General features: G+C 39.6%; 1 protein-coding gene across 1 annotated transcript in view; it reads right to left on the bottom strand.

Moving 5' to 3' along the window:
• Window positions 1-6,652: 6,652 nt before the first annotated feature.
• pcdh17 (protocadherin 17) overlaps window positions 6,653-25,806 on the bottom strand; it is a 57,886-nt gene continuing 38,732 nt past the window's right edge. The window contains exon 4 of the mRNA XM_053318069.1: window positions 6,653-7,350. Coding sequence (XP_053174044.1) covers window positions 6,653-7,350 — 698 coding nt within the window. The remainder of the gene's footprint in view (window positions 7,351-25,806) is intronic.

The following is a 25,806-nucleotide window of genomic DNA, read 5'->3' as shown; positions in this document are numbered from 1 at the left end:
TATAGTTTATTAGTCCAGGTTGTGTGATCATATTGTTTACTTGTTGTCTCTCTATCTACCACAATCTTCTGTACTCTTAGGGCCTGATTTACTAAGATCCCAAATAGTGGGTACTAAATTGTGTGCACGGTGCAATAGATTGCGCGTTTCGTTTGCGTGCGTATTGCAGGTGATCTACTAAGAATAACTGCGTAAATGAAAACAGGTGCAACAGGGTGGAGACAGCAGTATTTAAATGAGGGTTTTGCGTGTCTGAATGGAGAGTTTAGACGAGTGAAATGAAATGTGATCAGGTTCTAGTGGAAGAAGTTAACTAATATATTGAGTTATAACAAAAACAAATATTACTAGAAAAAACGACATATGGGAGAGTATTTGTGACAAAGTCAATGCTGTAAAACCAAAAATATTCGACTCCAAAATTATTAACACAGGTGGAAAAACTCCGTCCTGTGCGTATTCTGTCATTGTGCCTCCTTCTCCTCTTCTCCACAGTGACAGAAGTCTGTGCACAGTGCGCAGCCAGTTAATACCTGTCCTGCAAAGGTATTATTTATAGACGCAGTTAGCCTCAGAAATGATACCTTCAGGTTTGGTAAATCACAATGCGCGTGCTAAATAACATATTTTCTCCTCCCTGTATTTTGCACACTGGGGTTGAAACGCCCCATATTACATATTCATTATGGCAAATGTACTAAATGAACAGCGCGTAGGCTACTATCTTGCACAGTTGCAAGACGCAAACCGCAGCTTGCACAATTTGTGCGGGTGATGTCAAGTTTGCACACGTTTTTACACACGCAAACCTTTAGTAAGTCAGGCCCTTAGTATTTCAAACCTGGTCACAGTTTCTGTAATAGGTTTTGTGATCTGTTAAGTTCTGAGAGACTATGAACGAAAGTGACTGATACTGTATGTACAAGGGGGTAAGCTGTTATTTGCTTGAAGGTATACAGTACTTTTAAAGACAGCCACTGGAGCAAATGAGACAGCATTGCATGCTGCTATGCTAGAAAGGGTGTTTTTAAGGAGAGTACCTCTGCTATCTTTTTAATTAATATCTGCCTTGAGGCAACTAGTTAGATATGAACAGAAAAAGCCTTGGCACATTCCTGCATACCAATGGTCTGCAAAGCCAGTATGGGGTAAAACATTCCCTCTGTGATCGAAAATGAAAATTAATTTTATCGAGTGTTCTTCAAATAATAAATAATTTCACAAATAATTCATCTTGATGTATTTGAATGAGTTTTTTTGGCACTGAATTTTGCACACAAAGCATTAACAGTAACATCCCAGATCATTAAAAAATATTCCAAGTGTATTGAGATGGATCTTGAGACAACTACAAACACTCCACACATTATTTATTCATCAGATTCTTTTAGTTTCATATTTGATTTTTTTCCTAATATTTAATCTCTTTAGCACCAAGAAAATACCCGCGGGCAAGTTATGGTTACGTCTTTGTCTGATTAGATTGTGATATTCCTGACTTTGAAATACTGCACTTTGGAAAATTACTAACTTTGATCCTGATACAACACTATGCCAATTGATGCATTAAGTCACAAAAATCAAAAATTCAATCATATGTACTCAATTAAACAGTGATAATGGAATCGTTTTTTGGAGACAAATGTAAGAGTTTATCATTAGCTTCCCTGGTCTGTCATTTCATATTGGGACACTGAAAAATGACATTAAAGAATCCTTTCCAAAGCAGCAGTCAGCTCTAAAATGTTTGTTTACTATTCTTCTTGGTGAACTAAGCACCATCAGGGAGGTCACATTTACTGCTGCCATCATATGTGTCAATCTGAGCATCTACCACCTAATAGCCATAAATTACAAATTAAGCATTAAGCATTACTTGATTTGACTAAGCAAATGAGAAGCATACAGTATATCTCTCTAACCACAGGCCAGTGTTGAAGAGACTTCAAATTGGCCTCTGAATGCAAATCTAGCTGAAGGGTGGAGTGCAACATCTTATCTCAGAAGCATTAGTACATATAATTTCAAGCGCCAATTTATTTGCCTCCGAGCAATTAGAAAAAAGAAAGAAAAGAGAAAAAAAAACATAGCGAGCAGTAATCTTTTGTGTGGCAAAATGTGAGCTAATGTGATGAATGAAGAATCATTAGCCCAAAGCAAAAAAAAAAAAAAAAGTATGTGTGTGTGTGTATGCAGGGGGGGATGAGGTGGCTGCATATGTGCATTTAACACAGAAGAATGCAATTGAAAAAGCCAGTTTTTATCTTTTCACAAAGAAAGCTGGCACTGTGAACGTAAACAATTCAATCCTATTTGACAAGGCAAAATTGGCCACAAAGATGCTTGAGAGAACAAAAATACTGGGTGTGTGAGGTTATCTCCTGGGTGAAGAGAAATTAAATCAAATCCATGACTAGCCATTGCTTAACCATCTCATACAAGGAAAAGAGCAAACATTATTAGTAATTGCTTTTTTATTTGACCTTTTCTTTTTTTTCAGATTGATCACAATGAACACAGCTTTTAGACAATAGCAGTTGAAATAATCCATACAAATGAATGTCTCTGGTCTTTTCACCAGTTGCCCGTTGTAGCGTGGAGCCCTATGCTATCAGTGTGGGCTTTGGGGTGAGGGGACGACACTGACAAACATTGGGTGCTTGTTTTAACTAACCAAAATGGCATGTGTGTGTATGTGTAAAGCAGTGGCTGTCTGAGTCTGTGTGCACCTGCATCAGTGTGAGTCAGATACCAGAGGTGGTTAGCCACATTCAACAAGGTCCTATCCTAATCACTTGGTAAAACCAACAGTCTCAAGTGGGTAAAAATAATCCACTCTAAATTTGAGTAATGCACTGCCGACTGTGTATGATGCCAACAGTGTGTAATTAGACAATAATGAGAGGCCTTACATTATGCTCAGTATCCAACTATGTGTTGACCTCAGCAGCAGGCTCTGCTCTAATAGACAGCAAATAGCCTGAGAGAGGGGCCATGGCTTTAAAGAATACCTTCCATGTCCTGGACCAAGCTTGTTTCAGTCAGTGGCCTGGCCAGGGAAACACCATTAGAGGGGACAGCACTTTAATGTGCCTGAACTGTGACAACAACTGCAGCAACCAGACTCTGAGTAAAAGATGGAATCCTAGAGTGACCTCTTCACAAGTTTTTAATTAGTGCCCAAATAAAACGGAACACCGGAAAAGAGGTTTAATGTGAGTTGGAATTAGATCTATAGCACACAGGTAAAAGGAATTAAATAGCAAGAAAGGAATTGTTTTGTCAAACAAGAGGAGCATGAAAGCACACACACACACATACACACACAAACACACACACACAATCTGTGTAGAGAATTCTTGATCCAGCATGAAGACTGAGCACAATGAGATAAAAAGAAAATAAACCATGAAGACAAGTGTGGAAGTGTCACATTTGTCTGGGTTGTGTTTTGCCCTCTCTTTCAGCCTTTATTTTACCTTTAAGGGGCTTTGCATTTAAATGAAAGGCAGTGTGTTGCTGAGGTCTTTGTGTGCACATGCACAAGTGTTTTTCTCAGGATCACAGTCACAGTGCATAGTTCGAGCAGCACATTTTAACTGCTTGCACTGTTTGCATGATGAATGTCACGCTTGCTTCATTTATCCAGATATATATAGATATGTGTGCGTGTGTGTGTGTGTATATATACACATTTATAAATATATATATATATATATATATTTATATACATACACATACATATCTACGTGTGAACGTGTATATCCATATATATATATATACACAAATAATTTTATTTCCCCCCATCTGCTTCAAATCTTCCAAGCCCTCTCCTTAAACCGCCTTTGCCATCTCCCAGGAAAGGAGCGAAGGTAAACTGAAACCAAACACTTTACAGACGAAAGAGAGGAGGAAAGGCAACAGTTACTTTGCTCCTCAGAGGCAAGAATGCAAACAGCTGAAGAGGAGAAAAGTAAGCAAATGAAGAGTGAAATAAAAAAAAAACATGGTAAGTAGGTAAAAGATGCAGCAGAACGGCAGAATGACAGGAGAATGCCCAAACATGTACCTCCATTAAGAAAAATGGGCAAGAACAGAAATAGCAAAATACTCAGATGTGACATGCCTGCGGGATAGAATGTTTTATATTTGCTGTCAAGATTCCAACTCAGCTTGAATTCACTTTACACAGTAAACACACCAGGAGCCATATGAATGTAAGTCACTGTTCCCTCTCATGGATGCATCTTACATAGATTTGGTGATTGTGGTCACATCTTCCAAAACACATCTAGTCTAATAGCCTACTGTTCTGCTTATTTACTGTCAGAGAATATTAGAAAAAGCATCTCCCATTATTATTTCAGAGAGTGGCCGAAATGTGCCAAAATTTTCAAAAAATAAATGTCTGTATATTTTTTTAAGAAAGCCTGAATGTGAAGACACTTGGTTATATAAACCGTGTACCTAAACAGCTAAGACATCAAATCCAAAGTAACCTCAGATAGAATTTCAGATGTCAAGTTTCTCTGCAAAGTATGAGAATTCTAACATGTATTGAGAAGGAGTACATACATAAACAACACAGACTGCTGAAAAAGAACCTCTTTTGGTCCTTTATAGAAAATGCACATTCTGGTGGACCAGGGCTTCATAAGCAGTCACAAGCTCCACAGATACAACAAGCTCTCTGCAGAGACAGTAAGGCAGTTTTATGATCACCAAGGAAACCAATCCACTTTCCATATGGCAGGTTTCTTTTTTGGAAAGAAAGTAAAAACATAATGAACACAAAATACGCATACTAGTTATTGATAAAGAAAATAGCTGCCCTGTAAAAATCTGCTCAGTAAAAATATTCAAACTGTTATCTTGTGGTTGTTGCTTTTTGTTGTTGGTTTGAACTGTATTCTAGATCAGCTGGCTCATTAAGCTTTCAACAGTTATTGTATTTGATCCAGCTGGATCTCAGGGTAAAAAGAGGCGACATCTCAAAAGCATGAAGCCAGCCTGCAAAGATGCAGAGTAGAGGATAAACAAAAACACCAACAAAAACCCAAACTAAAGCAAACTCACAGAGTTCGACAGCTACTAAGGCAACTTTTGCCAAATACAATATAAGCCCATGTATATTGCAACACAACTATATATTAATTTAATAAAATACACAATATAGCTTTTGTACACATAACAATTTGGCTCAAATGCACAGAAATTGCAGTAAAATCAATAAAAATATGTCAATTTTTTGATGTAAACACATCTAAATTGGATACATTTACACATATAATGATATTATGTATAGTGATAATGTGAAGGGACATTTTTTTGTTTATTCGCATTTTTGGATATTTGTTTTCGAAACAATGGCAGTGTCCTTTGCAGTTCTTTGAGTTAATACCACACTCTTGACCTTAACTCGAGGACACATTTTGCTGAGATTCCTCATTTCTTTTTTTTTCTGATAAAATGTATAAATATTTTGTTAATATTTGGACACTATACATGGATTCATACATATAGTCATCTATATAATCATATAGATATCATCTTTTCACAGTTGAGAAAAATGTCCCTTTTTATACAACTCGTGATTGCCTTAAGGCATAGTCACACACATGGTAATTCACTCTACACAAGGGACTGAAAGCTGATGATGTACATGTATAAGACAATTACACAGATGGCCAGTTGTGTGTATGCATTAGTGTGTATGTGTGTGTGTGTGTGTGTGTGTCATGTGTTTGCGCGTGTGGGGGGCATCAGTGCATTTGAGTGTGTCAGCGTGTGTATGCGCAAAGTGTAGCGCACGTGTGTAAAATTGGTGCGTGCGACTACACTGGTCAGCAACATGATTGTTTAAATAGAGGCGTGAGACAGACACAGCTTACACATGTGACTACAAATGACAGGTGGAACATGGTTACACTGTTAATAATTCTCCTTTAGTGGAGCTTTAAGCCCCTTTAACTCCAAGTCCATAACCAACCCCAGCGAACACACCCCTGATTTTCTTCAATTTCTTCATGTTCAGATACAGGATCCATCGCACATTAAACACCTATATTAAAGTCAGTAAAGATAAGGTTGCTTTGTGTAATTCGGTCTTTCACTGTCCCAGATAGATTGGAATTTGTTTCTCTGTTGTCGCTTCGATTGTCATGTCTGACCATAAATAGTCCTTTCTCCTTCAGTGTCTATGGCCATCACACATAACAGAAATCCACCTACACACACTTAGATATGTAGGATTTCACGAGAGACCATGAACAACACACTTATGAGCTGGTGGGCACTTAGATAAAAGCTTGCGAGGTGCCAGAGGCATAAGCCTCTGCAATTTCCTTAAGAATCCAAAACAAAAGAGTTTAGAAATTCAGCAGAATTTAGATGTTTGTTAAACAGTTCCTTTTTTTCTTTGTAGGGATATTCTAGCATCAAAACTGGTGCCAAATGACTGACATAGTAAATGTTCCCATTGTCCATCCAGTGTCAGTACTTTTAACAACAAATTCAGTGAAAATAGCTCCTATTATAAGAGCTATTTAACCTTTTTGATTTGTTTTGGTGACAGTTTTGGCATGAGAGTTTTTGGAATAGCGTCTTATTCCTCTCTCTATCTCCCTACTTCTTTTTGCTGAAGTCCTTTATGTCACTTCCTGAGTGTGCCAGTGGCCTCACTTCCTCTGCAGTCCTGCAATAGTTTGTCGATGTCTCTCACCACCTGGTCAGCGTCCATTCCGTCACGGTTCGCTTCAGGATCCACCTGCTCCAGGACACACTCCATTTCACCTGTTGTCTCTTGGCTGATCCTGGAGCGGGCCTCGGCGAGCACCTTGGCCACTGGGTCTGATGGAGGCAAGGGTGGGTAGACCCCCTGGTCCCTGGTTTGTTTGGTTGGTGACAGGTATTGACCATCAGGAGGCCCATAGTGACCGGAGCAGGTGGCAGGAGGAGGTTTGCCTTCAGCCCCATCAGCTGGGCTTTTGACTGAGGAGCAAGGAGACATGCTGGAGCAGCCCTTGGTAGGACTGCTTGACGCTGAGGGTACCTCTTGGAGCAGTGGGCTGAGGGCACGTTTCGCCTTCAAGTAGGGCTTCACGTTGGCAACCAGTATGGTGTGGTCACGCCGCTCTTTGCCAAATGTACAGAACGTCTTCTTGCCGTTGGGGTTGACTGTCTCGTAGGTCTCTGTCTCAGGCACGGATTCCATTCCTGCTGGCACGAACATGTTGTTGCGGTAGTCGACACCCTCTGCCTGGTTTCCTCCAGCTGGGAATTGGGGCATCCAGCAGCGGTCAGAGTGACCCAGTACTCTGCACTCCTCTGTACAATTCACGCAATCCTCATCTGCAGATAGAAAGAAAAGGGAGGGATGGATGGAGGAGACAGAGAGATTCATGTAAGTAGTTTGCATAGGAAAGAGTAAAACCACATAGTGAGAGGGTAATATAATCATAGTGATACTATGAAACTGAACTTAACAGTACACAGAGTTGGAGCCCACTGTTAGAGAAGTAAAGCCAAGGCTAATGGAATTATGTAAAAAAAAGGAAGAGCCAGTTAAGGATGTCCCATCCCAATATGAATGCATGCACACGTGCATGCACGTACACATATGTACACACACCTTTCCAAGGGACTGGGGGACACCTGCTAGCATTTTCCAAGGCTCTGATCAAGGGGATGGCAGAGCATACAGAGAAGATGGGGAGGGAGCAAGAGAAAAACAACAACAGTTGAGGTTTGGCAAAGGCATAGCGCCGTTATCATAAATTCATGTCAGTGGGCTTTGAAGCCCTCCCTAGACAGAGAGGCAGTGCCAAATGGCTTGTGCTTCTTCCCTGTGTGTTTGTGCCTGTTTATTTGTGTGGCTATAGTGTGTGCGTGTGTTTATGAGTGTGAGTGTGTATTCCCCTCTTTCATCTCTATTCAGAAGGATGCACACTCTGGCTGATTGTGGGAGTGTTCATGCCTGTGTCAAACGAATCCAGAACTTGGTTTAAAAAAATAAATAAATGAATAAAAAGAGGAGCACATTTTTTCTCCTCTTGGGCGTGAAGTGAAAAATAGAGGAGAAAATGGAGCATCTGTTGTCCCACAAATGACATTTTTCCATTGTCCGGGTGGGATTAAAACAAGAGAAGATGCAGAAAGATCCTAAGAGTTAAGACTATACATATGAAATTGGTACCAGGAGTTGCTTGTTTCATCCAGATATCAGACTGTAATATAATGTAAGTGGTTAGTTACATCATCTCTGATGAAGTGACTTTAAATGGTGGAGACTGTTATTTCTGTCACTTTTTCAGGCATTTGTCGTATCTGTTATTTAGATGGACTAAAACAGACTATTTGCATGCACTACCCAACACATCTCAGTATGCTGTCTTTAAAAAGCTACAAGGCACAGGTTAGACAAACCCATGAATGCACACCAACTTTTAACACTGCTCTCCAGTAAAATCCAAAGGTTGCTCACACAGGCTTCTAAACAAATGCAGTAGCTCAGGGAAATTTGCATGTTCGTTTTGAAATACGTGATGCATGTCTGTCTGTTTATGGAGCCAAACGCTCTAGACAAGCACCACATTTCTAATTTCTTATAGTGACACAAAAACAAGCAGAAAAAGAACTAAGGAGGCCTTCTTTGTTGAGAGGAATTAGGCATGTCTATAGGAGCTTAATTTCGGCAATATTGCTGTTTGTGTTGTTAATGGCACAGAGACAGCAATAAAGTAAAAGTCAGTCATAGCATTAGCAGATTCACACTTGTCAGTAACAGGGAACAGCCTCTCAATCCCCTCTTGAATGTAAATGGCCAAAACCTTGTTTTTTTAATCAGTTTAGTGTATCTTCCTGCAACAAACCTGTTGTGGTTTGAGAAATCAAAGTCAGTAGGTGAAATCACACAGGAAGTGAATACAGTATGCTCTCAAAGATTTTATTTTAAAGACAACATTTAATGGATATTGAATGAAGCTACTCAGAGTTTTACAGCATTTCCACTATTATTCTCCACCAAATGTGAGAAGACAACAACATTATTGTTAGGGGCTGTAAAGCCACCCCATCAATTCCATTATGCAATGCATGGACTTTTATAGTATGGCGAGAGTGCTGCTTTAAAGACCACAAACTTGGGACTAATACAATCTTTTGTTGATGCGATTGAGCGGGCAGAGTGGATAAGCTTGAGTGCGCTTGACTAGGCTGTCTCTGCTGTGTTGCGGGTCAGCAGCCTGGATTCCTGAGAGACTGCCCTCCTAAGCTGTAGAGATGAGCTTAACACTTCACAAATGTTTGAAGAAGCCAAACAGTGCTGGTGAAGAGAGCCTGACATTTCCCATGTTGCGGTAGGCATCTGTAGAGGAAATAAGGTGAGCTGGAAAGCAGGGGCCTGACCAGTTTGAGACGGACTACATTTAAATGGTGTGGAGGTGAGCAAATGCACTGCACATGCTGAGGAGCATTTGTGTGTCTGTGCAAGAATGATTTGAGTAAGAAAATATATACAACACACCAAAGCAAAAAAGATCAATGATTTGGTTGAAAGCTTGTACATAAATAATACAAATCCGAATATGCTTTCAAACCAGAACACACTGTAATCCATCACCAAGCCACAAAATAGTCTACATGTATCCAAGCTTAACAGCCAGACAACCACTGACTTCCACACACCCAGCTCACATGCATTCAAGACACACACAATTAACTTGGCCTCTACAATGTCTTCATGCTCTCAGAGGTGATTGTCCATTCACCGTGTGCATATTAAAGCATAAATAATCCATGCAGACATATTTCCCTCTATTTAGTTGGAGGAAACCTCTGATAGATTATTCATGTCTCAGCTGCACAGTCAACCTTGAGGCGTTCTCCTCATATCTATGGCTAACAATATGACATACGAGAGCAGGAGTGAAATTCATCTACCACCCCACCCTCCATCCCTCTCCCTCTCTCTCTTTATGTGTCTCTTCACCATGGCTCCAGCAGCTTTTTTGGGATGGGGAATAGACACCTTAACCAAAGGACATATTTGCCTGTGATGATTTGGATACCAGGGGCTTTCTCTGTCACTCCCTCTCCTTTTTCTCTCTCAGCACTGTGTATGGTCAAAGAGAAATGACACTGATAAATATGTTGATTCATGCAATATGTTGTCAAAATTCAATCAATCAGTCAATGGTGTGGTATGGCAAAATGATAAAATGCACTAATAACCAGGAAATGTATTATTTTTTTAATAAAACAAATCACTGGCCATATTAGGGGGGTAGTGGGTTACTATCTTCAATGCATCAATGCATCACTTTTGATCTGTTTGTGCTGTCCACTCCCTTGTGCTTAATCTATCATAGGATTTTTTTCTGTATTTTCAACATCACTGCTTTCCTTTTTTAAGATGAAATTCAAAGTATCTGTTGTAAAAATCTAAATCTCAAAGATATATAATCTATGTTTACAACAGGCACAGAGCATTCTATTTTATCTTTTCAGGGTTTATTCTTTTATCAAGTTTGCAATCACACCAACATTCTATAGCTGAAGATACTTTTATCCTTAAATCTCATCTTGCATAAAACTTTCAAAAGAACAGTACATTTTATTACCACATTGGCCTTGAACCAAATAGGAATCATGAAAAAGGCAGGGGGCAATCCACTGATATGCAGCAAGGATTTTGATTGCTCTGTATAAATTCCAAAACATCTTAGACATCAGAGGAGCAGAAGAGAGGCAAGACTCAGCTTCATTTACAAGGAAAGAGTCACGGAGACACTGATCAAACAGCCCGGTCATGGGCAGGTGCAGTTGATATTTGTATCTCTGCAGCCCTATTGTAGACACTTGACCTGAATCCCTGATTGAAATCAGTTATTTATTACACCTCAATTGCAAACGAAAATAGTTTAATTAACTCCACACACTCTTTTGTAATTGCGCATGTTTTTTTTAACAGCCAGCCAGTGCTATCTTACTACTTTTGGCAAGGTTAATTGCCTTGCTTTAGGGCAGAATAGTAACACTGGGTAACAATGAGTTAGATAGGACAGCAATGTGGATGCCAGTTATTTTTACTACTAAGAGCACATGAAACGGCTACAAAAGCAGCATAGGTGCTCTAAGAAATCTTTGAGCAACAGCAAAAGGACACGCGGTGTCAAAGGAACCTCCACCTATTGTGAAAGACCATTAACTCAAGAAGCACTGTGGGAAAGTAAATGATCCTGGTTCATTGTGTTGTTTGTCAGCATCAGATATTGCCATGCCTCATAACAGCAACTAGGATGACACAGGCTAGTGATTGTGAGTAGATGAAAGAAGGATTTGTTAATTACTTTGTGAATCAATGAGGTGTCTTATCCTTATTAGTAAAATCAGTCCCTGCAGGTATAACTTTATGAGAGAAATTTTGTAGACTAAATTAAGAATAGTCTGAATGAAGAATTTCAATAAAGGATTCAATTTAAACGTTGAACACACAAAATTGAATACCATAAAATACAGTATAATTACCTATTAGTGTATTTAAAACAAGACACAGGCAACTAAACAAAGGCCTACATCTACTGTACTTAGAAATGTCATACATGTGCATGTATGAGTTAATTTATACCTATAACTAAATAACAAAAAAACAACAAACAAACTAAACAAAAATCTAAGTGACCAAAAAGACAGAACCTAGCTAAGAATACAAAACGTTTTTTCTTAATAATTTTAATTTTTAAACTGATTTACAATGTTGTCCTCTATGCTTTCTGTTAGCTGGTCTTGGGGAGCTTGTGCACTGAGCCTTTGTTGTGTGGTTGTGGCGGATTTACAAGAACAGTAATCATATCATTTTCTAATACTCCTTAAGGGCCCACATGTAAGTGCAGAAGTAACAGAAAACACACAACAGCAAAGCACAGATGGACGGTGCAAGATGTACACACACACACACACACACACACACACACACACACACACACACACACACACACACACAATATCGGACAATGATATCACAACTCCACTTGATATGATTCACAACCCAGTGTCCACTATAAAATGTCAAGATGGAATGAGGTTGATATCAAAACACTTCAATAACCTAAAGGGGTCAGAAGCAAATGCTAGAGGAAAGAAAAACCCAGTGGACTACTACTAATTAAATGTTCTGCTGCCATTTAGTAATGTAGTAGTAATGTAATCACATATAAACAGCAACATTTATCACCGTCTTATATCACTAGAGTATCAGTATAACGAAAACCTCAGCGTTTACAGCAACAGTGGGAACACTTTTTCTACCGAGCCATAAAATAGCTCTCATCTCTCTTCAAAATTATAAAAAAATGCCCCTCTGTTTTTCTTCCAAGAAAAAAAAAGTATTTTATGAAATTAACACTTAATTAACAAAGGCCACGAGCCATGCAAAACACATTAATGGGCAAGAAAGCACAAGGCTCTCTCTCAACACACTAATAGAAAGTAACCAGTCACTATCCTTATAATCCCAAGATGTTTTTTTTCCCCCTCCTTGATTTAATTTTTCAAACTTTCAGAGTGGAAGCTCTCAGCACAGTGGGTGAAGGATGTGCACCTAAACCTACGTGTGAAAAAGTGTGTCTGTGTATCAGTGTGTGTCATAAAGCATGGTGTGATTTCCCTAAACACCCTTTTCTCCCCCCAGACGCCTGCCCCCCTGGCCCTACATGCCCATCCCTCCTCGCTTTATTACCCAGCCCTGTGATTAATGTCCCTCTGTCACACACTGTGGTTCCTGTGGATGGAGGGTGGGGGGGTGTAGAGAGAGCTGTACACACAGACTATAGCAAAGAAGCAGCAGAAAGCTGAACACAGGATGAACTGATAGGAAACTTAAACACACATTAAGTTCAAATGCGCCGGAAATTAAATAGCAAAGATTACATAATACTTCTGCATCCATCACTGGGATGGTGAATTATTTTACCATCATGCACACCTGGGTGGTCATTAGACAGCTCTATGAGCAACTAAAGTAGCCGATGAGAATAGAGAATGATCCGAGATAATGTGTGTGTTGAGTTGTTGTGTTGTGGTGAAAATCCCCCAACCCACCCAAGGTGGACAGGAGGAACGGCAGCTGACGAATTGCAAAGAGCATCTGTGACAGACCACGACTGCACCTGTTCACCTGGGGGAGCTCACAGTGTGTGTTTATATGTGTGTGTGTGCAAGTGTGTGTGTGATTGTGTTTTTAATCTCCTTGCCTACTGCTATCCAGCCCAGCTGATCCATGCAGCCCCCTAGTCGCATTCTTAGCCAATCAGGGTGACTAAATATTTGAACTGCACAGATGACAAAGTCTCATCTCTGGCTGAGCCTAATGTTTAGTAAATATGTTATGATGTCTCAGGTTGCCAGTCTACCAAACAGCAGCAGCCAATGAGCGTTTTAACTTTGGGTCACAGTGAATCGTTTGCTTCAAAATCTTTTTTGTTTTCTAAGAAATCAGTTTACAAGGAAGACAACAGGGCTGATTTGTTTGATCTGGGGCTTTAAAACACTCTTTGAATATTGTATTCATTGTTGAGGTAGGGCTACAAACACTCTTAGAATTTGTAAACATGAGTTTTTATAAAACAACTGTTGTATGATGAATATTATTTTATTATTTACTCTCTCTCTGTTGGGAATTTAGTCTTATCATGACACAGACCTAAATAAGTCACTTTATTTCTCAACAATATTATCATTGTTGTCATTATTGTAATGACAATGAGAACATTACTTAAGTGTATTACTGCATCGGATATTGTTATGATTCTAAAACAGAGTAATGCTGGGAAGGCAGACTGTTCTCTACAGCTGGCCAGTCTGTTTTGTCAACATTTTGAGTTTGCAATTCAGTGATATTCCCACAGAACTGCTGTTTTGGTGTATTCATCACAGTGTGCTTAGGGACCAGCATTTTATAGTAGCTCGCTTCTCTGCTTGAAACATATTAGCAAATGTAAATGGTGCCCATGATTTGAATTAATATGTAAATGTGGTGTAAATTGCAGTTTTAATCACAATCCATCTTTTTTTCTAGTGAGGCTTTCTTTTATTCAAAGAATATTTGACAATCCTGGCACCAGAGACCATAAACATTATAATGTATCTAAGTAATGTATTAGTATCCAAATCAAAACAATTGTATGATATAATATGATACATTGTTTGTTAACAGCATATAGTTATTAATTCAAAGTTCTACTGAATGTGGCCGTGTGTTGAGGGAATAGCCTAGATCTGGATTGTTTTGTGCTGTGGGTGGCTTAGTACATAGAGAAGGATACTTCTCTCCAGTGTAATAGCTTTTATCACAGTGGGAGGCAAGAGAATACCGATGCATAGCAGGAAATGCTTGGCAGCAATGGCGGGGGTGCCCAGTGGCTGGTGATGTAGAGACCGAATCAAGGACATATATCTCAGGATCAAACACGTCCTCTCTTCAGGCGTTCCCTCACAAACTGGAGGCCCCTCCGTCAGCTAATGCCTGGCTAAGTTGTTCAAAGAACACCCTGAGGAGAGAGTATTTATGCATGGGAGAAAGGGGGATAAAACCCAAGAGGAGGAGGAAGAGGAGCATAAGCTCATATTCAAACAAAAACAAACACATAAAGCCTAATCAATGATGAGCAAGCAGGGCTGTGTTCTGTGGGTGGCGATAAAGGTCTGTGGGTTGTAGAGATGAGGGTCATCTGTACAGGCAGGTTGATGTTCTCAAACAACACTTCCCCTTTAACACAAACCAGCAATGAGGGCCCTAAAATGCTCATTGTGGTCCTTGTAAATAAACATTTGTTTGCAAGTGACCTACCTGGTTATATAAAGGCTGCTGCATGTGTGTCCGTGTGTGTGTTTGTGATTGCCCATTTGTGTCTGAATAGAGCAGAATAGAATATGCACTTAGCTCTGCATGCATCAGTGTGCCTGCAACTTGAGGGTATATTGATTGTTTTTAATGAACCTCATTTAAATATACTCCATTAAAATATGAATTAGATTTATTTGCATTCCGTATATTTTTACTACTTGCTTTTGACTTGTTTTTTACAGCTGAGGCGTGTGCTGCCTGCTATAATCTCAATAATCAAAGGTTTCAGCTAGCTTTAAATGTTTGTGACGGTTTGCCTTGAGACAACTGTGTGAAAAAGGGTGGTGGGAGAGTGGGGGTGGGGGTGTGGGGGTTGTGGAAAGACCTCAGCATTTCTCTGTTATCTGTTGACAATCAGACCTCAGAGCAGAGAAACCAGCAAACAGGTTCAACGGTAATGAACGGCCATGGGAACCAATGCAAGGCCAAAAGGCGCTGAGAACAGGCAAACTTTATCTGTGACATGTGACAGCAAAAAAAATTCCCACTGCTATGTATGAGCAGCCTACTGAGCCATGTGTTCTTCAGTCAGGTACTTTCCTTGCCAGAGACAGAACAGAAGAGAGGAAGAAAACTAAGTGAGAAAATAAACTATGTTTTGAGACTTTTTTTTCCCTTCCTGTTGCACATACAACAGCTCGGAGCATTCACTGCTCACAGAAGTCAGAGGCACTCAATAAATATTGCAAGGTCAGTCAAGAATGATCTTTGCTTTCGCCAATCAAAACGAATCTGAGGATTTTCTACAACCTGTGACTTAAGACCTTGTAAAATTCACATTTCCTCTGGCTATAGCTCACTCTCCAGCTCCTCTTTCTCTCACTCCATAAGTGTTCTAATGGTGGAGCAATTGCAGAAGAGCAGCCACAGGCAGGCTATTAGATATGGATCTCATTCCTGCTGTCATCAAGCTATTTATATCAAACATTAACATGAAAAGGCCATACCCTAAAAGCCATCAATAGTTTTACAATACAATGATATAAGTATTACCTATGTGGGCAATTGTCTGAAGGTATGTACTCCAACCAGCTACAATATATTCATACCTGTATCAAATAACATTTAGACTTCACGGTATAAAAAGATAATATTGTGTATTTACTCAGCAGGTGCAGCAGGCGTGCACACCAATGTGAACACATGCACTCACATAAAAACCCATGCATACATAACAAGGCATTATGTACACGTGAGATTGTGTTTTTTTACGTATCTGTGATGTGAACAGTGGCCTATGTCTAAATACTGTACATAAAATTATGAAAGTAGTTAATAAAACAACTCTGCACTTCTCTTAAAAACAGGATTAGTTGTTGTCTGAGACTGACATATTAGCCAGAAGGAACAAAGACAGCCAGAAAGCCACAGGTCAATAGTATCTTGCTACCTTTACCTGGAGAGAGACATGGAGGGTGGCACAAAGGGTGGCAAGGAGACAAGAAGGGGACTTATTAGAAGATGAGGCGAGAAGCGTGGTGAATCAGTGGCTAATCCTCCGTTTCCTCTAAGCCTGTGTAATTAGGACATGGGGGATTGCACCGTGACAGGGGATGCTTCTGGACCGCCTTGCTCTTTTTTATTCTTTTGTTTATTCCTTTCCTCTTTAGCCTGGCTTTATGGCAGTTTGTCATCTAAATATAGCATGCATGTGTGTGTCTCGTCTTTACTGTGTGTACATCTCAGCGTGCTCACTCATAAGCAACATAAACAGACACAGCATGTCTTCACCATGTTTTATTTCTACTCACTACTACTTACTGTTTGCAGACGTGATGGGGAGCAAACTTTTTTTTGCTGTTTTGGTCGCTGCGTGAAGCCCTTAGAATGTATTTGGGCATATTTGTGGGAATCAAATGGACTGTTTCAGCCAAACAACATTCTCTGTGCCACATGCACACACACACACACACACACACACACACACACACACACACACACACACACACACACACACACACACACATATCCACACACCAAACAAACACGCTGTGAATGAAGGGTGTCTATAAACAAAGAGCCTTAGGAGAGAGAGCGAGCATTATGGACCAGACATGAGACCAAGGACCAGAAAGGCTGATCAGCATCCTTCTGCCTGTTAATAGCCTTAATCTACTTCCTTTCCTCAGTAGACAGAAAGGGAAAGTTGCCTTGGCCCATTTAGAGAGATATTGAGCGCAAGAATAAAGTGAGAGAGAGAGAAAGTGTGAGAGAGAGAGAGAGAGAGAGAGAGAGAGAGAGAGAGAGAGAGAGAGAGAGAGAGAGAGAGAGAGAGAGAGAGAGAGAGAGAGAGAGAAATAGATAAAGAAAGAAAGAAAGAAAGAAAGAAAGAAAGGGGAGGGCAGGGAATAAAAAAAAATAAGCCAAGAGAATCTATGACTCACTAGCTCATTACAGAAATCCTGTTTCTATCCAAGGAGAAAACAGGTTTTAAACACCCTATTAACGAAAGAATGAAGGGAAACCTTTTGTTGCTAATTCACAGAGGGTAGTCTTTTGAAGTGCCTCACTCTGACAAATTTTTACATTTTAACCATACTACTTTAATGATGTTATTTCCAACACTCTTGATTTGAGGGATCTCTTAAATAGATTGGATTTAGTGCCTAAAATGAGGCGCTGTGGCCCTGTTCAGATATCTGGCCTAAAACAACAAGGATCAACACATTTGCAACTGTTGAGGCTTCATTCAGGCAATCCATACAATAACAAGATCCACCAGACATCATACAATCCTGTCACATTTGCAGAATTAAATCACTTTCTTTTATTCTCTCTCTCCGTCTGCCTCTCTGTTAGTCACTCTCTTTTGAACAAAGGGATTTGAACAACTCAGGGTGTCATCGCTTTGTGCAAGTAATCATTCCCATGTGTACTGCTTTAGGAGGATTAGGGAGAGTGCTTCTGATTCTCTGTCTCAACAGAACCATCATTACAATACAATACAAAACATACACATATACATTATATAGTAGTAAAGTATAGCCCGTATCATTACATTGAGGTTCTCTGGTATCGAATGACCTCAAAAATGTTTTGCTTTGTGCTCTACATAAAGTTGCAGTAACAAAATTAATGAATTAATCCAAATAGAAAAATGATCAGCCTCATGTTTATTTGACAGCTTCCTGCTACTGACAATACAGTACCTTCCTCATTGTGGCCAAAACAGATAAAGACTCAATAAAGACAATGTATGTACTGTTGGTGAAATATGTCATTAGGCCTGAAACTTGAGCCTTAATGAGCTGAGAAGTCGGAAAAACCCAGATGGTCATGGCTGCTTCTGAGTTGTTATTATGACAAATGTTAAAAAGAAATGCAAGTTTTCATATCTCAAATGTCATGAAATCAAGCCATAATACAGTAAATATGAAATAAATCCCTAAACCTAGTTTTGAAATTGTTGAACAAGTAAAATTTAGAAATACTAATATGTGTTATTTATTCAGATTTAATTTACAGAGTGTGACTAGAAACTCCAGTATTTCTTAAGAGAACACTTGTGAGGATGCTCCCCGAAACCTGGTTCTGAATTGGAACAGGTTCTATAATCTTAAGAACCCAAGGTATTTTTAAGGTTAGTTCTTTTATCGGTACTTTTATACAATCTAGTGTAACTCATGGTTATGCTCTCCTATCTCTGTCAGCTTGACTGATGGCTCAGCAGAGCAGGGAAGCTGTGGTGGGGACAATGAACCAGCTGAACTGAAGATAACATTGTACTCTACAACTACGCTCGTTACTGTAACTGCAATAAAACCTTTGCGGGTAAAAAAAATCAATGGGAGTAATTTATCAAAACATCTGTCCAACAAACATAAACATGTGGAAAACCAATATTTTCACCTTGTTTGCCCACAGTCTCCCATCCACTGCCGGCATGTTTCACACAACTGTAGCAGGCTGATTACGCTAATAGCAAATACAAAAACAAACAAACAAAAAACTAAAACCAAAGCTAAACTATTTAGCTTAGTTTGCAACATATATTTAAGCAAATTGTTTATAAATCAGCTACCAACTGAGATAGCAGCCCCCCCTCGCTCCAAACCAGCCCCTCCTCTCTATCAACAATACCTGCAGGCAGAGTCTTCTTTTTAATCTCCACTCAGTATTTCCATGTCAGGGATATTTTATTGACATTTTAGAGGTAAATATTACTGATGCTGCTATAAAAACAATATTTAGTTATGCTGAAAATAATAAACAATCCTGTTCTTAATGTAATTTTTTTAATGAATGTATTTTAAAAAAAACAACTCTTAAGCTACAGAAACAACAACAACAACAACAAAGTAAACAACTATAAGATTATTGATAAAGAAGTGACCGATAAGGAGTATCATTAAGAATCATAGCATATATAACCCCATTACTATGTGTTTTCTTACATAAAACCAGCTAAACTAATAGCATATACAGCTCTGTAAAATGCTGAGGTAAGTGTGAGTTTAAGCACATACCTCACATGACACTAGTCAGATGTTTTCAAACAGCCTAATATGACAGACTGAGCCTGCTTACTAGTGTGTGCAAATATTTTTGATTTTTCTTCACTTTGACTCACTGGAGCATAAAAAATTGTGCATTTCCCTGATTTTTTTATTGATGTATTAAAAATCCTCTCACATGGAAGTATGCACTATGTACATGGAATTTGGCAAATATTAACAAAGAAACAATTATTTATATGGCACTTCTCACAATCAGCAATGATCATTATCTCAATGTTAAAAACAGCCATCATCAATACTGAAAATGTATATGATAAAGATCACTATAGTTTTCCATTGTACTGTGAATGGAACTGATACTGTACAATGCGAATATAAAATTATAAAACAAGACAGTATCATGACATACTGTAATAAAAATAGGATTGCCTGATGCCCGGTTACTTGTTAAACAATACATCTGACAAAAAAGGGTAAGAAGTGTGAAATCACACCACCTGTAAAGATACCTGCCATGCCACACACCACTTTGAAGCCATCCTTTAGCACATGTCCTCATGAGACAAATAGGTGCAATAAGAAAACTGTACACTTTAGCATGTAGGCATTTGATCAATTGTGCAGTGTAGCTCCCCTAAGGATATTGGCGGGTGTTGTACAGAGGCTAAGTGGAAAGGTGGAGAGAGGTAGGTTGAGTCGATGGTGTTGGCTTTCTCGGCCCTAGGGCCTAACACATTTAGAGAGTTAACTGACACACTTTGGATGTATTAGCCACAGTGAGCTCTGCCAACCTCTCTTCTTTTTCTGCTGTACCTCCTTCTCCTGCCGTCTATGTGTCACTACAATCTCCTCTCAAATGCAGGACTGAAGAAAATGCCTTGTGTTTCAGCAACATTGCTTTAGCATTGATGTTCCTCAGTGCCCCAGCCAAATTGGTGTTTGCTGTCTAGACACTGGTTGCTTGTGTCTCTGTATGGATAAACATGCTCACACACTAACACTCTCACTCGTCTGTTTATAAGTATGATTAGATTAAAAGAAACTGACGGAAATGCAATAACGGTCTATTAGTCTACCCATCAGGGGGGATAATCATTTCAAATAGAAATGTGTTTTCCATCTCACTATCTAATTTATACTTTCTTTGCCTCTCCATCTGTTTCACTCCTGGGACTGGTGGGTTATGAGCACAAGGCTTTAAAATAGGCTGGGTTCAATTCCAGGCCACTGCAATAAAATACAAATAAATAGAAATATATAGCAATAAATACCTCTCAGACTCAGCTCATGAGAAAACCCAAAGGCTATAGGACCCCAGCTCTCTCCTACAAATGTATGCATTGAATTTGAAGGTGAGAAAAACAACTCTTCTCAATACACGCTGCCCGATTCTATGTGGTGGTTTAAGATTAGGGTCAAAGATTAGAAGGCTTACACAAGATAAGAATGGGATTAAAAGAGCTCAGAGATGTAAAATTACAGATCAGAGAACTGGTGAAAACACACCTGAATTGTAAACAAACTCATAACGCAGCAGCCACCTGTCCTACTGGACAATCCAAGAAATCATGGGTAAAAAAAAATAATAATAAAAAAAATGAAGCAGTGTATTCCTGACGAGAGAAAGGGAAGTGAATATTATGGAAGCGGCATCCAATATTCCAGAGAGGGATTCAGCACACATCAAAGGCTGCCTCTGCAGTAAGTCTGTTAGATTTGGGATTAATGGACTCCAGAGGGGCCTGGACACACACACACACACACACACACACACACACACACACACACACACACACACACACACACACACACACTAACAAACATGTACACATGCACAAAATCCACTACCACAACTCTGCCTGATAAGATTCACAACCCAGGCTAGCAAAGCACTGCAGTGCAGAGTATATCTGTTCTTGTAACTCTCCACAGTAGACTCTCTACTGCAGCATGATACTGTGTTACAACATGTTGTAAGTCAGTGAAGGCAGTTAGTGTAATTGCTTAATATTCCAGTAAATTTTGAGCAATTAATGCTACAACTGCCCAGGTTGTCAAAGTGCAAGATTTCCACAAATGCATCACAGGATCTTATCTATTTGATTGTTTGGTCAAGTTCCTTATTTTGTTTGTCAAATTACAAGGCACATGCACAGACACACAAATACATCCATGCATGCATACATGCACACACAACCGTAAGTTGCCTCCAGGCTCCAATGAGTTCATGCAAATTACAAAAATGCAAATTCTGCTGGTAAGACTCAGCTCTCCTATGATGCATTTTGAGAAAAACACGACAAAATGGGAGGGGGGGACTCACAATAAATCTATTTTATTTAATCTCGACAGACAGAAAGACAACCTAATCCCCACCCTGACTGCCTTTCCACCCCAATACCCTGCCTCTCCCCATTCCGCCACCCCCTCCTGCATCCTCTGCCCTCTGGGCTTAAAACCACAGGTGTAGGCAAATGCAAACCACTGGGTGGAAAATGCTCGTTGACAGCATTCTGGTGTGTTTGCGATTGGTCAGTGAACAATGAGGGAGTTTCCTGAACCACTTGTCGTGCTGATGGAACAGCTGGACACCAACACCAGACACGGATCAGGGTGGGAAGAGACCATGCGGAACAACAGGGAACTTAAAACTAAAATGAGATTCAGCAGAGCTTAAGCTCACTGTCATTTCACAAACTGTGAGCTGGAAAGAAAAGCAAGATTCACAAACACAAACAAATCTAAGCCACATTAAGTTGCAAAAAAAATGCTCATTCAAATACTTGGTGTAAATACGTAATGAAATAGAACTTCTGTGTGTAGGACTGATCTAATTCCACTTGAAAATATATATGTATATTAATTCATATTTGAGTAGAGATGGACATAATTTAGCAGCTCAAAGCTAGTAGGAAGATGCTGACAATCACCTGTTGTTCGATATGTCTTGAATTCTGATGTGGTTGCCTGGATACAGCAACAGCAAGAGTGTGTATTTTCCATCAGTCTATGTGCTCTAATTCAGTGCCTCACTCCACTATTGTCCGCTTCTTCTCTTTTGAGCACCAACACGCAGGCACACAAGTACATACATGCAAGCACAAGTTCAAACCCACATCCAGTAGCACACCCAAACCTCATCCACATGATCATCCTGAGCAGCATTATCACAATCTAAGGAACTGGATTATCCCCAGGCTCAAAACTGCATCCTCTCTGATCCCCACTTGGGAGGGGATAAGAGGCAACGCAAGGGACCATCACCCAGATTTCCCCACTTGTTAATCAAGGCAGATTTTGATCACCTTCAGGGACAGATGGACAACTGTTTTCAAAACATCACGAAATAGTGAGCATTATATGCTATCTAGGGTTCTTCCTTCAGCAAAAACAACACTGCAAAGTCTCTAATACCCAATAATGCTTACTTTCTTCTTACTATATCAGATATGGATGCAGACATATGATCCTGTATGGTACCTTATATATGTAAAAATATCTATAAATATATGCTGCACTTCTGTTTGAAGGATACAGCTGGTGATTTTCTCTACTTTTCTTATTGTCAACAAATCTCATGCACAGAATCAAACCAACAATGAACTGACAAGTATTGTGTGTGTATCCAAAGCCTGATATATCTTACATATCTTACCTTGGTGAGTCACACTGTTGCGTGACATGTTCCTTTACCCCAAAGAGTATGGACATGTTTGTTTGACCAAATTTGGTCTCTGTAGAGTAATTCCATGCAGATCAGATGCCACTGCACATGCGAGGGGGTAACGTGGCTCTGTTTACATTGCTTCACCAACATTAACATGCATGCACAACGGCATCTGCCTTACACAAAACTACTCTCCAGAGACTGAAAATCTGATCCTTGTTATTAGTCTTTGTACACGTTTCTAGACAAACTAATATGACACACTCTTTGTTGTGAAAAACATTTTATCTAATGTTTTCAGTGGATCATGTTTTTAATAGTCTGCAGCGCAAAGAATAAGATGTATCAGGCTTTGGATACACACAAAAGAGATCAATTCTTCAGTAGATCAGTTAATTGTTGGTTTGACTCTACACATTAGATTTGTTGACAATAAGAACAATATACAAAATCACCAGCCATATCCTTTAAAACTTAAGTGAACCCGGTGCTAACTAATTGAAAGGTCACATCTGTCGATGAACTGAGTGGGGTTTTCTTTTCAAATCCTGTTAGAGATAAGCGTACCTATCTGCATTACATCCCACTGTATTTCATTGTGGTCTGAATTTCAATGAAGTATGAGTATGTGAGTGTGTGTGGGTGTGTAAACCAAAAGAGGAGGTGCAAACACCCATAAACACTGTATGAAGATCAATCACTTAGTTGTTTACACTGCAAACCTTCTAAATCTAAATCTCCATAATAGACCTTTGTTGTGGTCTGAGGTGGGATGGTGAGGTCAGCTGTTAATTGGCTGCTGGTAATTACAGATGCATCTTAAGCTTGCTGACATTGTCCATGGGGCTTTTGAGACTTGCCTTGCAACTAATGCACCACAGAGATTACTGCAATGTACAGAAATTTACACAACTCTCTTTCATGCATAGTAAAGCAGCAATTAAAACTCCTGATTGTATAAGTCTAACCTTGTTCCATGCCCTGTCATTCAGCCGTTTCGGGCATGTGTTAGGTATGTAATTTATTTAGCGACTTAAACTGTATTAAGGTTGAGGGGAGCACATATTTTTTTCACATATTTAAGACCTGATCACTCCATCATTGCCCCACTTCTCTTCATTCAAATGTTCATGCTCCAGAATGCCTTCAACTCCTCCATCCTCTGCCAGTAGCCATGAGGGTGTTTTTCCCAACTGTGGGGCTGCTACCCAGAGAAGAGAGGCAGCACAGGGACAATAGCAGCCACCCAATTAAAGCTGTGTTGGCCTCGCAATTCCTCAAGGTATTGCCATGTGACAGTTTAATTAACCAAGCCCCTTATCTTAATTTAGCAGGATCAAAAAGTAACAAACTGAGGTTATCGGAGAAAAACACTCCCAGTCGCCATCCACACATACTCCCTAAGACACACACATATCCGCATATTCTCTCTCTCAATCTCTATCAGTATAAGGAAGCTATGGTAAAGTTCCACATGTGTAACAGAGATGTTCAGTGAATTCATACAGCTAGCTCACTACGGATGGCATGTAGTGACACCAGCACAGATACTATAACACAAAGCACTATTTATAGTGCAAATGCTTAAGCGCATCTTTAATGCAGCTGTAGGGGTCGGTCTAATGACAATCTGTTTATACCACCACACTGTGTACAAGTATGCCTGTGAGTTTGTCTACATGTGACTGGGTCCAGGCATGTCTTAGCAGGATGTGTGTTTACGATGACAGGTTTCTCTTTTGAATTTGAACTGGTGGCTCAGTGGCAGCAGGGAGCCTGGCACCATGCTACTTAAGCCATCTCCCATGGAGTCTACCTGCTGTCCCACCCCTCTTCATCCATCTACCCATGAGCTCTTCCATATCGTCAATTGATCATTTATCAACTGGTTGCTATATTTTTGTCCTTCCTTCCTTGCAGCGCTTTTGACTTTTTCATTCTTACAATCCATGTATTTGTTTATTTCATACACATTAGCCCCATTGCTGTGCATTGTCTTTCATATTTCCTGTTTTTCTTCTTTTCTGACATCCCTCATCATCACATCCACTGTCATTGCATGAACCACATACCCTCTCTTTGTTTTAGTGTTTCCTATTCTTCAAATACTCCATTATCTATAGCACTGCAGGCTGTGGATGAAAGGACATTACTAGTTATGGTTGAACAGAGAAGAAGTCCTGATGCCTTGGATAGGCCAGGCCCATTTATCTCTCTGGTTCCTGATGCAGTGCAACATGGGGAAACAATGCCCCAGGGCACCACAAATATTCATTCACATCAGCCAAGGAAACAGCGTGGACAAAGGGCCCTTCACTTGTATCTTACTGATTCAGTGGAAGCTATGTTGAATTCACTGTCAAGAGACATTTTACCAGGCATTTCATTTTCACATAATCAGAGCTGAACAATTTCCCTATTTTGCAACTGCCAGCACAGAATTGATCAAGCAATCTGTCTTTGTAATTAATATTTTTATTGCATTCAATATAGCATAATTGAGCACAATATACTGTAAGTCAATCCATGGGATATTTTAACTCAAATCTAAGAAAAATAAGTGCCAGTTAGCAGATTGTGGCTGTCCCATCAAATCCATATGAAAAAACATAATAACAACAGTTCACTTACAGGTGCCATTTTTCAGCCTGGATTTTTAAGTTGTACATGGGGAGCAAAGAGCAAATGTTTGCAGGTAGATACTGCACTGAAATGGTACACAGCTTCTATAATCTACGAGAAGTACATTATGCCAACCAAGGACTCATTAAATGAAGTGT

Source organism: Scomber japonicus, chromosome 1, assembly GCF_027409825.1.
Source record: "Scomber japonicus isolate fScoJap1 chromosome 1, fScoJap1.pri, whole genome shotgun sequence".
NCBI classification, from domain to species: Eukaryota; Metazoa; Chordata; class Actinopteri; order Scombriformes; family Scombridae; genus Scomber; species Scomber japonicus.
The sequence above is the reverse complement of the archived record's forward strand: the minus strand, read 5'-3'. Positions and strand labels throughout refer to the sequence as shown.